At 34.8% G+C, this 13,829-nt stretch overlaps 1 protein-coding gene across 5 annotated transcripts in view; it reads right to left on the minus strand.

Annotated features, from left to right (window-relative positions):
- GSK3B (glycogen synthase kinase 3 beta) overlaps nucleotides 1–13,829 on the minus strand; it is a 173,715-nt gene that overhangs the window by 140,653 nt on the left and 19,233 nt on the right. For 3 of the 5 annotated variants that reach the window (XM_016199903.2, XM_016199904.2, XM_016199906.2), the window contains exon 2: nucleotides 4,843–4,893. The exons of the other annotated variants lie outside the window; for them this stretch is intronic. In XM_016199903.2, the coding sequence (XP_016055389.1) occupies nucleotides 4,843–4,893 (51 nt within the window). The remainder of the gene's footprint in view (nucleotides 1–4,842; nucleotides 4,894–13,829) is intronic. 5 annotated transcript variants of the gene reach the window in all.

The following is a 13,829-nucleotide window of genomic DNA, read 5'->3' on the forward strand; positions in this document are numbered from 1 at the left end:
CAGTGGGCAAGTCAGGAAAGAGAACACTGGGAAATAAACCTGTATAGACTATGAGAAATCAGATTACTAAAAGCCTTCAAAAAGGGCAGAAAATTTAATCAGATTTAAACAGATAACAGAGGACTCTTTTAGGCATCTCTTCCAGGTTTCTTAATTAAATGGGACATAACTCAACTGTTCAATTAGGGAACCCAATTTGTATCATGTGAGGAAACTAACTGTGAAAGAAATAGGATAAAAGCTGTTGCAAGTATAAGCACAACTACTCAGTGGAGTGGATATGTGCTTTATCACCAATAAAGTGTGGGTTTTTAAAAAAGTATATAAATGGGTAATTTTAAAAGCACAATGCTAGATGTGGGAAATTGCAGAAGTTCTCCCAACTTTTCTGGTCTCCCTACATTTGCACCCTTTGCAATGTCACTTTGTAGTCAGTCTTTCCCCACCTCTTGAATCTGCACTGGACTGATATAACATGCTTTGGCCAACAGAAAGACTGAAAATGAGTTTGCCAGTTTTGAGCCTAGGCCTCAACAACTTCTGCATGTGTCCATACCTCTCTTGGAAATATGCTCTGCCACACTGAAACAAGCTCAAGTCAGCCTGCTGTATATCCAGAGACACGTGGCCCAGTCACCCTGTTATCTAGCTGATACCCAGCCAACCACCAGACTTGAGAGTAAGACCACCCAAGACAAGCTAGCCTTAGACTATTTACTAACTAAGCCATGAGAAATATGAGCAAGCCCATATACAATCACTTAAGCCTGGCAGAGATGGTTGAACTACTTGGCTGATCCAAAGACTCAACAGCAGTAGCAAACAAATGAAGTTTTAGAGTGGTTTGTTATATATCAACAGCCAACATATACTAATGATAGCACTGATAACAAAAAAGGAGCATTAATCTGGCATGAAAACTAGAGTTAGGTCATCAAAGACTAATTTGTTAGTGTGGTTTAGGTTTTATAGATATACACCCTCTAACTTAAAGAGAAAAATAAAACTTAACTTTTAAATTTCTACAATTACTCTGTGATTGGGAATCTGAAAACTAATGTATTAAGCCACCACCACCCTTTTACTAAAATTATAGCAACTTAAAGCCATCATAAACACAAATGCAATTTTTGATAACATGACGTGTCTCTGGAGAATAACTATTACATGACAGTAACTGACTATACATAGAGGCGAGGTATTTTTATGGCTGAAACTGAAGTTATTAGGGTTTTTTTCCTTTTAGGTAAGTAAATTCTCCAGGAGTTTCTGTATTTTTCAGGTGTTACTATGCAGGCTTAATTTTCAGAAGCACTTGACCATTAATACAAGGCAATCAAACCTTACTTCAAAAAGTCAAAAATTCTAAACCATACTAATTCAATATCTCCCATAAATAGTACACGTTTTCTCAACTGACAGGCATCTAACATATTTTAATATACAACAGAGATCTCCTCTCTTCTCCTCAATGAAAAACTAGCACTGTTTTAATGATCAAGTCACTGATCTATCACTGCCAATGTCAAGAAGTTCTACCTATTGCTGAGAGGGTAATTTTGTATGCAAGGTAAGAACCAAGGCACTCATGACTGCAGACATAAATAGGAGGTACTTTTTTAAAAAAAGGCGATGAAGGCTTTGATAATTTTTAAAGTCATTTCTGAATTTCACATGATCTTTTTACTAAACCAGTTACCAATAAAAGTAAAATCCATTTTTAAGGCATGTAAAACAAATGAAAATTCCTGTGTGGGTTGAATAGCATTAAACTTTAAATACATTTAACACATCCAGAGAAATTCTCAGAAGGAAAAATTTAATCGACTACATTTAAACATACTAAATGCTCTTTTTTATAAAGGAGGTCTGTGAGTGTCAGAGAAGTCCAATGTCCACGACTACCTTACAAATGTACTGGTACATTAACAACAGCTACCAAAGAAGGATTTTCCATATATTAACGCTTTACTACATCAAAAAGGTACAGATTTTCAATTGTTCTCTAAAATATTTAAAATAGCATAATGTATTTTACAGAAAGAAGAAAAGAATGACTAAACTGACAGTTATTAAAAATCCTAGATAATTTCACTCTCTCTCTTTTTAAGAGCACTAGTTTTATATATAAAAAGGTGAATATAGGCTTTCTCAGACCATGGCACAAAACCTAACTTCCTAACCTCCAAGTACTGCCCTGGGTTAAATTACAGGTAACCCACTAGTTTTGATACTAAGCCTACAATATTCATGAGCCTCACCAGGTTACATTAATTTCCTGGCCTAAAATAGCAGGTCTACAACAGCTACCCCTCCTACTCTCTTTTTCTCTCTCTCTCCCCACAAGTAAAATATCTTATACCATAATTCTAGGTCATTTTTTACCCCTCTCTCATTTAAAAATATTTTTTAGCATTCAATCCAAAAATAAAGGGATTACAGAACCACCTCAAGAAATAAAGTGTTTTCTAAAACCTCTATGAAAAACCTATCCTACAGAGCTATAAGAACCAACTAACTTACCTCAGAAAATAAATCTCCTTGTTTATACAGGGCTTGGCAAAGATAGGTTTACAGTTGTTTGTATGGAAAATAATACAATAAATAAAATAATAAACTCTGTTCCGTGTACTCACAACTGTAAACCTACTTTTTCCCCACCCTGTATATGCTGAAAATTCTCACTGCCCTCCCAGACACACAAAATTTACAGTATGACTATTTTTTTTAAATATATTTTTACTGATTTCAGAGACAGAGAGAGGAAGGGAGAGGGGAAGAGAGACAGAAACATCAATGATGAGAGAGAGTCACTGATCGGCTGCCTCCTGCACTCTCCCCACTGGGGATCAAGCCCGCAACCCAGGCATGTGCTCTGACCAGGAATAGAACTGTGACCTCCTGGTTCATAGGTTGAGGCTCAACCAGTGAGCCATGCCAGCTGGGCCAGAAAATAATTATTAACAGCTAACATGTATAGAACCTACCTACTCTGTGCCAAGCTGTGTTTTTCACGCATTACACCATTAACCTCCACAACAGCCCTGTGATGTAAGTACTAGTATCATTAGAAGAAAGTCAAGCTCTGAAAGTAAGTCATTTACTCAGGTTCAGAGTTAGTAACTGTTGAAATTGGGACTCTAATGCAATCTAACTATACAGATCTTTGCATTCTTTAAGTGAAACAGCAGTAGAAAACCATATATATTACAGACTAAGCTTTATAGAAGCAACCCCCCAGTTTTTCCTTACGATATATAGTACTGATTAAAATTAGTAATCTCATTCAGAGCACAAGTTTAACAATTTGGTGATATAGATTTCCACGTTCACAGATACTTAGGTACGGGCATATTTTTAGGAAGAGGTGGTATTACTGCTAGGACCAACCACAATAATGAGTTAGCAGGGTGGGAAAGGAGACACGTGCACACAAGGAAAAGATGAAATTGCTTATTAAAAAGCTACTACACGATCATATGAAATAGTCCTAAACTGTAATATTTTAGAACACAGCTGTTTCTATATCCTTCAGTAGAACAGTAAAGTAACATATTCATGACAACTGAAGTAGAGCAGTTCCTCCAAAAACATGACCATCCCGTTATAACATTAACAAGATGACAGGAACTCAACTGTTGTTTATATCAATTGTCCTATAGTAAAACTGGTTTTCTTATACGTAATTTTGCTTAAAATCATAGAACCTATCAACATTGAGAACTCACAGTATCATAAAATGGAATAAAAAAATCATATTCAGTATTATCTAAAATATAGATTTTAGGATAATACCTACAGTTTGAAATCATTTTTCTAGAAAGTTCAAGAAGATGGTATTTCCCCATCTCTCAGTTCAATCTCTTATTTTCTCCTCTCTTCTTCCTTAGAAGATAAACATTTTCAAATCCCTGTTTTCTCTCTACTTCTAACTTGCACACCCCAGTTTAATAAAGGCAAGCCTCTCAAAGAGTACCCAACACTCATTATCTTTGACTTTCTCACCTCTGTTCTCTTTGCTATAGTTTCTGTACCCAGCTTCCCAGTTAAGTTGTTTTTTCTAAAGTCATGAATGCCTCTCTATTCCTAAATCTTACAAACAATTTTCAGGTCTTACTTGTCCTTTTAAGCAGGATTTAACATTTCAGATCCCTTTCTCTCCTACCCTCATCTTTTAAATTCTGGTCAGCTGTCTTTTACACTTCCAATCTTCTGTTTCCCTCTTCTTACTACTTTTTGCAGGACTCATTTTCCTCCTCCTGTCTCTCAAGTGTTGGATGGTTCCTGACCTTCTTCTCTTAAGAATTCTCAAAAGATGATCTTAACCTCCACTCAACCATGCCATATACTATATACTTCTAACTCTCTAGCCCATACAACCCCCCTGACATCTTTCCAAAGCCTCCCACATCCCACACATCTCCACTAGAATATTTCAGGCCCCTCACTCAACATGCCACTACTGAACTGATCTTGGAAAGCCAAAGAATAGAGCCTTGGAAAGTGTACATGTACAGGGAGTTTTATTTTGTTAGGAGTAGAGGATATTCCCTATTGTCCACTGGGTGGATGATTTTGTTATCCTAAAATCAATATCCACCCAGTCTTTCATGACAAAAAGCTGGGGATCATTCCTGACTCCTTCCTTCTCTTGACCCAAACAGCCAAATATATCATCAAATACTAAAGGAAGACTGTAAAATGTTAGTATTTTCAAATCCCCTCCCTTCTCTTTACTCCCTCATCATTTCTCAACAATAGCTTGTTTAGGCTTTCCCATAATATTCGTAATTGCTTGTGGCTATTATACTTATCATATAACAAGTATATTTCTTCATTGACCTGCAAACTTAGTGACAGGAAACCGTGTCTTGTTCTTTTTATCCAATGAACCTAGGAACACATAAAGAGTAATGAACATAAGTCTGGTGAATGAATGATTCCAAGAAGCTAAATAACACCTCAAAAGTTATAAAATTTATTAACAGTAAAGAAGGAATTTATCTGTAGTTTATCTTGCCAGCATTTTCCTTTTCTTTTTTTTAATCCTCATCTGAGGATATTTTTCCATTGCTTTTCAGAGAGAGTGGAATGGAGGGGGAGAAACATCGATATGAGAGAGACACATCAATTGATTGCCTCAGCACATGCACTGACCAGAGCCGGGATCGAGCCTGCAACCAAGGCACGTGGCCCTCAGCTGGAATTGAACTTGGGCAGATGCTTTAACCACTGAGCCAAATTGGCTATGGCTTTGCCAGCATTTTTCAATACTGAAGTGCCATCCTAGTACAGCAATAACAGAGTCTCCGCAGAACTCTGCATATTCAAAGTGACAAGATATTCCTTTCTTTCTTATGTTTCTATGTACATTTTAAATTTTCTACAATGATTACATATCACTTTCATAATTGGTGAGAAAACAATGTTTTTAGAGCAAAATGCCACAATCAACATGAATGAAAAATCTTTTAAGGACAATATGTTGTGAAACTGGAAGTTGGGGTGGAGTGGATGCATCAGGAATCTAAGAGAATACACCAAAAAAGAGATGCTGCTTTCAATGAACAGTTAAGCTCACCCAGTAACTGTAAATAGGTGTACAACTTCATCCTAGCCAGTTAATGATTTACATGACAATGGATCTTTCAACAAAAGATGTTGGCTAATGGGGGGCAGGGAATATATGAAAATTTGTATCATTCATTTTCCAGATTTAAATTCGGTCATAAAAATACAAGAGGAAAATTTAAGTGAATATTCGCATCAACCATTTCAAGATGTAGTCTGAATTTCTTTCAGGGGGCCCATGAAGCCAAAACTATTTTCATAACAATAATAAGATGACACTAGTTTTTTCATTATCATTCTCTGGAGTATACAATGGAGTTTTCCAGAGGAACATGTCCTGTTTGGTAAATACTGGAAGAGTTTAAATGCAGAGGCAGACATGAGAATCCAGCTATCTTCCATTAAGCCAAAGAGAGCTGCAAAATTGCAAAAATTCTCAATAATATTTTTATTTGGGAAAATACGTTTTTGTTTCTCTTTCATTAAAAATGCTTATGTTAACATGTAAAGGACTTATTGTTTCTTAGTAAATTAATAAATATTTATAAATTTCTCCCTTTTAATTTCTAATGTGGCAAATGTCTACAGGTGTAATCCACATGAAAAAGAGCTCTTCAGGGTCCTCATTAGTTTTTAAGAGTAAAAGGGGTCCTGAAACCAAAAGTTCAAGGTCTGCCAATTTATATAGTTTGAGGAGGGGCAAGTTTCTCCAAGCATGACCCCAAAGCAAGAAGACCAACCAAAAGATATGTTGTTATAAATATTTTAAACTTCTACACATTGAAAAATAAACATAAGCAAAATTACAACAAAAATTGACAAGTTGGGGAGAATACAACATACAACAACAGGTTCATAGTATTTACATATAAAGAGCTCTTTCACATCACTAAAGAAAAGACAAACACCCTCCAAAGTAGGCATGAAGACATGAAAACTAATGGGAAAACAGTACAATACACAAAGACCAATACACATGTAGAAAGATAACCCTCAAATTTATTAGTAATCAAAGCAATGTAAATTAAAACTGATTAAATCAGCAATGGTGTTTAAAAATTATGCCAAATTCAGTAAGAATGCAGGGAAACAAGTGCCCATATAAATATCTATTAGGAACATAAATAGTTACAACCTCTTTAGAAAGCAACCTAGAAACATGGATCTTCTTATTATCTGATGATTTAAAATGTTGTATATGGAAAGATATCTTTGATTTATTAAGGTTTTAAAAAGGCAGTTAAAATTTTTGATGACTGATCTCAGTAAAAGACAACACACCTATGTGCTAAGAACTAGAATGTGCCAGGAATTTTAGTTATATGCCAAGCATTTTATACGCCTTATCACACTTAATCTTCAAAACTCTATGATGTAACAGGCTGCCCTCTATAAATCTCAGTTCTCTCATCTGCAAAACTGAAGTAAGTAATTTGCCCCAAAACCATGAAAACTTCAACTCACAAAACCATTAGATACTGAGAACAGATTTGACTCCAGGTTTCACATTCAAACTATATATTGTTAAATACCACCTGTACACTGAAAGGTTAACAGTAAATCAATACAACTATCTCCTCACCCCTGCTGCCTGTCTTCTCTTTTTTCTTTTCTCTTCCCTTTAATCTTTTATTTCTTTCTACAACGAACATATCTTTTCTTAAAATAAGAGTAGTTTTATTTTGAAATACTGTAGCTCAAAAGCCAAAGATTCAACTTTGTAGGGGGAAACTTTGCAGCACAGCGCTAGCCAGTTTGGCTCAGTGGTTAGAGAGTGTGAGCCCTCGGACTGAAGGGTCTCAGGTTCAATTCTGGTCAAGGGCAGGTGTCTCAGGGTTGCAGGCTCAATCCCAGGCCCCAGTAGAGGTGGGTGTGGGAGGCAACCAATAAATGTGTCTCTCTCACATCAATGTTTCTCTCTATTTCAGTCTCTCCCCCTCCCCTGCCTCTTCCACTCTCTCCGAAAAGCAATGGAAAAAAATACCCTCAGGTGAAGATTAAAAAAACAAAACTTTGCAGCACAACTTCCAAATTCAAGACATCTTGTTACTTAACATTATCTACAGACAAATTAAAAACAAACAAACAGCCAGGCCAGGCGTGACTCAGCGGTTGAGCGTCAACCTAGGATCCAGGCCATCGGGGTTCGATTCCCAGTCAGGGCACATGCCCGGGTTGCAGGATCGATCAATGACTCTCTCATCATTGATGTTTCTATCTCTCTCTCCCTCTCCTCTCTCTGAAATCAATAAAGATATATTTAAAAAAAAAAAAAACAAACACACAAAAAAACAAAAGAAACGAATATCAGCTTCCTTTGGGAAGTTTCACAAAAAGTTTATGGACTTTAGCATCAATATCTGGTTTAAAATCCACAATAAACTATGAACCTTAAGCAAAAATTATTTAACCTCTCTGAAACTCAACTTTCTTATTTATAATATATTGATACTATAATAATTCCTACCTCTCAGGATTATAAGCACTATGTAAAAAAAATAAAAGCGTAAGATATAATAAATGATAATTCCTTCAAAAAAATATACATACATACAAACTCTAGCTCAATAGCAAATTGATATTAAATTTATGCTGTGATTATACATCTTTTCAATAGTAAATAGATCATTCTCACTTTCAATTTAAATGCAAAGTCAAAAATACCCAAGAAAATTAATTTTCCTGCCCTTTGGGAGATCCCAAGCCTAGGAGGAGCACTGTGAAACAAACATTTTTATTGTCTCTTCATTAGTGAATCTATCCTACTTGACTTTTGTATCCTCAGAAGTCTAACAGAGTGCTGAGAGTATAGCTGGCCTAAAGTGTTGGATGAATAAATGTGGAGACCTTGGAACACCTAACACAATGTCTAATGAGTCCCATTACCACTCCAATCTAAAAGACTTCACACAAAGCTGTGGTGCTAATTAACATTCAACAACAGTTTTGATTTCAACAAAGCAATCATATAACAAGTTTCATCTAACTCATTCCCTCACAATTTCTTATTTCCAAAGAAACATACCTTAAAACACAAAGTCCCTGGGATGAATCTAAAAGTCGGAGAACAAGAGAGGTATTAAAACTTAGCTCCCTCACAAAAATCAAAAAGGCCAGAATCTCACAGCAAGCTAAAAGGTTTTTCCTGTACTTATTAGTCTTTTTTTTGGTATTCATTTAGCAATAGTCAATAGGCAATATCATAAAGTTAGGTTAATAATTAAATAATCCCTGTTCTGGGATTGATTATTCAGAAAAAAATCAGAAATTCTACTTGTCTATAAATTTAATTTTATTACTAGAACCTAAATGAAACAGCCATACTATAAACTAGGAAATAAACCCTAATCTTCTGTAAACACTTACATTTGACCTCCATCAACTAAATAAAGCATTTAATCATACTACAAATACTGAGTGCCCACAACTTGATTATTCAAATAATCCCACAATGTGCCAGGCATTGCTTTAAGCTCTGGCAACACACAATGTACTACGGAAACAAAAATCCCTGCACTCACTGGAGCTTGTATCTTAAAGGGGGAAGCAGGGAGAACAAACAAAATAAGTAAATTACACATTACAAGGTGCTAAATGTTTAAAAAATGCAGAAAAGGGGAATAAAAAGTGCAGGGTCAGGGAGAGCAGCTGTGGTTTTTAAAATAAGGGGTCACACGGCCAGGCGTGGCTCAGCAGTTTAGCATCGACCTAGGATCCAGGAGATCACGGTTTGATTCCCGGTCAGGGCATATGCCTGGGTTGCAGGCTCGATATCCCCAGTGGGGGGGCATGCAGGAGGCAGCCGATCAATGACTCTCTTATCATTGATGTTTCTATCTCTCTATCCCTCTCCTTTCCTCTCTGAAATCAATTAAGATACATTTAAAAAAATAAATAAAATAAGGGGTCAAAGAAGGCTTCACTGAGAAAAACATTTTAACAAGGTCTGAAAGATGAAACTACATAAAACTAGCACCCATTCTCGTCCTATATAGATCAGACTTATTAGTATAGCAGCAACCTGGTGAACTGATTTTCTCAATTCCTGAAAAGGGTAAGAGAGCAAGAAAGACTCAAAATGACTGGAGAAAAACCAATTCTCAAGAAGGTGTAACAATAATTATAAGAGTTACTTTACTAAATTCATACTGGAAGAGTAAAAATACCTAATTATTTTAATATCATGAAAATATAGCTCTTTTTTTAATCCCTTTCTCCCTCCCCCCCTCTCTCGTCCCCCACCTCCCTCGCTCTCTCTTTCATTTATGATAAAATTTCATTACCAGCAACCGCAAAATTAACATTTAAAATTTTTTGTTATTTTACCATTGCCAGGCTTCCAACTTTAGATACCTAAGCTTAACTTTCTACTCTTTTCCAGTTCTAACACCCAGAAAACTCCATCAAATTAGCAATAATCAAACACCATGCTTCATTTTAATCCCTATATTATTTATTTTAGGGAGGGAGGGGGAGGAGAGAAGAGGGGAGAGAAAGAAACATGAATGTGAGAGAGCTCCACTGATCAGCTGCCTCCAGCACATGCCCTGACTGGGGATCAAACCTGCAACCTAGGCATGTGTCCTGATCACAATCAAACCTGCTACCTTCCAGTGCACCGGACAATGTCCCAACCAACTGAACCACACCGGCCAGAGCTAATCTTTATTTGTTCACCAAAAGTTACTTTTAGATTTAAATTGTCACTAATGGGGTTTCATTTTAAAAGTTCTTAGGGGATTTACTGTTCAGAAATCCAGAAACAAATCCTTTTGCAAAACCAAAGGACATTTTAAAAAATAACTTAGGTTTCCTGATAGACAACATATATTTAGTGAAACAAATAAAACTAATCTATATTTGAATAACAGTGTTATAACTGGATTATAAGTATAAATATTTTGAAGAAATTGTTTTATCTCCCTATATTGTTGCAGTCAATGCAATCACAATGCACATACTTCTTAACAATGTGCTGTTTTAATTCATTCTTATTATGAATTTATTCCCATGTTAAATATTCTTCCACAACATCCTTTTTAATACTATAGCATAAATACCACAGAATTATTTAAAAAATTAAATAAGTGTATACTGTATGCCATGGTGGAAGCACCATTTAAGTAGTTTTATTATTATTAGTCCCAGGATTAAAATTTTCATATTCATGATATCTAAATTTATGAGCCTATCCTAATTTTTTTTTCTTAAAATAAAGTCCCAGAAGAACTTCAACTCTGCCAAACAGCCCTCAAGAATATACAAATTTATTTTCCTTCGGCAACACATCTCCCAAAACCCTGTCACCAACTATTACAGTATATTTTTAAATTTTTGCAAATGTGATTAAAGAGCAAGGGCGTTTTTTCTCATTTTATTTTTGTGTTTCATCGTTTATCTAAATTGAACACTCTTTTCACAGGCTGACTAGCTTTATTTCTCCTTATGTGAATTGTTTGTCAAAATATTTTAAAGTGAATTACTCCAATACTCCTGGTAGGAATAGTCATATATTAAATTTGATTAAGGCACATGCACTACTATTCTACATAAACACATTTGCTTATGTAATACACTTTAAAAAAAAAAGAGTTATTCAGGTATAAAAAGCAATAAAGAAGAGCTCCATATATTATGGGTGATTTCCAGGATTTTTGTGAAGTAAAAATGCACTCATTCCATAACCCTCAAGTTAGTATCTTCCACTAATATTTTAAAAACAAAAGCTAGTGCCAAAGTCTAAGGTGGGGATTCAAATTAAAGTCTTTAAAACTACTGAATTATCAAACACCACAGTATCTCCATTAATACATTTATTTCAAAGAATAGAGTATTGACATGAAAAAAGTTCATAATATATTAACAAGTGAAAAAAGAACACAGAACAGTTTGTATAGTATGATCCACTTATAATTTATATGGCAAATATTAAACAAACAGAGTTGGGAAGAAGAGGGAACCAGTCGCTGTCCTAGGTGCTAGGAACCCAGTGGTGAACGTGATAGGCAAGGATTTTTCCTGTTCTCATAGAGCTTACATTGAACTCTGGTTGTTAATAGGCATTCTGACTTTATTTGGATTTACTTTTAATATTAAGCCATAATACATTACAATGTTGAAATTTTTCTCAATTGCTTTCCAATATAAGTTTGAATCTAAAGAAAGAGGAATATAGCTAACACACTACTTTCTGGATTTTAGAGCAGTAATTATGATACAGAAAATTTAGGAAGTTATACACACACACATAAAATATATTTCCTAGTATTAATGAAGGAAGAGAAAAAAGTATCAAAATGATTTTTGTCTTATTTATACTCAAGAAATGCTTCATTATCCAATCTAAAGTTTAATTGATATTTCATTATAATATTAAGTTGCAGAATATTAATAATATGATCTCAATGTTTAAAAAAATTATAGTAGTATATATAAATGCTGTACACTCCTACAAATGTCTTGAACTAACTTATCAGTAGTAATTTCTGGAGATAGGCATAAGCGGAAAGTGGGCAGATAAGAATCAGAGAAAACTTTACACTTTTTATTGTGTATGCTTCTATACTGTTTGAGTATTTGTGGTAAAATAATATTTTTATGATAAAAATGAGAAATAAAATACTTTAAAGTTTCAGTACCAGAAGAACCAGGCATTGGGCCCATCAAAATTTCCCTATGTAGCACCTTAATGTCCATCAATATGAAACTGTTTGAATAAAAAAGTCGGTGCTATGCAGATATAAAAAGCAATAAGGAAGAGCTCCATATACGAGTGATTTCCAGAATTTTTGTTAAGTAAAAAAACCCAAAGTGAAAAACAAAGTATAAGTTTTGCCCAGCTGGGCGTGGCTCAGTGGTTGAGCGTCGACCTAGGATCCAGGCGATCAGGGTTCGATTCCCGGTCAGGGCACATGCCTGGGTTGTGGGCTGCAGCCGATCAATGGCTCTCTCATCACTGATGTTTCTATCTCTTTCTCTCCCTCTCCCTTCCTCTCTCTGAAATCAATAAAGATATATTTAAAAAAAAAAAAAGTATAAGTTTTATCTAAGAAGGAGAGAGAAATATGAAAAAGTATACATATATTATTTTTTTAATAATCAAAAACTAATATAATTGATTACCTCATATCATAGTTTTGGTTTTGGAACCATGTAAATTTTTTACATAATTATAAAACAAAATTAAATCAAAATGAAAATACGTTACTACCAAAAATTGACAGCAAAATAAACTATGTGTCAACTGAGTGACTTAACCTCAGAGAAATCATTTAAAATGATTTTAAGACAGTAATTTGACTATAAATCCCTAGAATTTAAAGTAATTGCAAGAATTCTTAAATTGTTTTCAGCATTTTCTACAATTTCAAAATAATAATACTATTAATATGTACACGGATATATATAAAAATAATAAAGCAAGACATTCACTACTCTCAAGATTTTCAGCATAAAAGAATTATAAATGTAAAGCTTAAAAAATTAAAGGGAAAATCTTAAACCCCTAATCTGAAAGATATATGTACCCCTATGTTCATTGCAGCATTATTTACAATAGCCAAGATATACAACCAACCTAAGTGTCCATGAACAGATGAATGGATAAAAAAATTGTGGTGTGTATATATATACAATAGAATATTATTCAATCATAAAAAAAGAATAAAATCGTGCCATTTGTGATAGCACAGATGGACCTCAAGGGCATTATGCTAAGCTGAGTAAATCAGAGAAAGACAAATACCATATGATTTCACTTATATATGGAATCTAAAAAAAAATCACAAAGGAACAAATAAAACTCACAGACACAGAACAGACTGGTGGTTAGCAGGGGGAAGGAGGGTGGGCAAAATGGGTAAAGGGGGTCAAGAAGTACAAACTTCAAATATAAAATAAGTCATGAGAATGTAATGTACAGCATGGCAACTATCGTCATTAATATTGTATTGCATATCAGAAAGTTGCCGAGAGAGAGTAGATCTTAAAAGTTCTCATCGCACACACGCGCGCACACACACACACACACACACAAATAGTGGCAGATGTATAACTTTGCAGCATAATACAATTTAATGTTATGTCAGTTTTACCACAATTTTAGAAAATGGCATGTGGTAGTGATTTTTCCTCAAATAATTTTTAAAAAAAAGATTTCGAGGGTCTCCTTATGCCCAGCCTACACACACACACACACACACACACACACACACACACACACGATAGAGAGGTATCATCCTATACTGAAGCCTTTGTGA

Source organism: Miniopterus natalensis, chromosome 6 (assembly GCF_054644295.1).
Source record: "Miniopterus natalensis isolate mMinNat1 chromosome 6, mMinNat1.hap1, whole genome shotgun sequence".
Lineage (NCBI taxonomy): Eukaryota > Metazoa > Chordata > Mammalia > Chiroptera > Miniopteridae > Miniopterus > Miniopterus natalensis.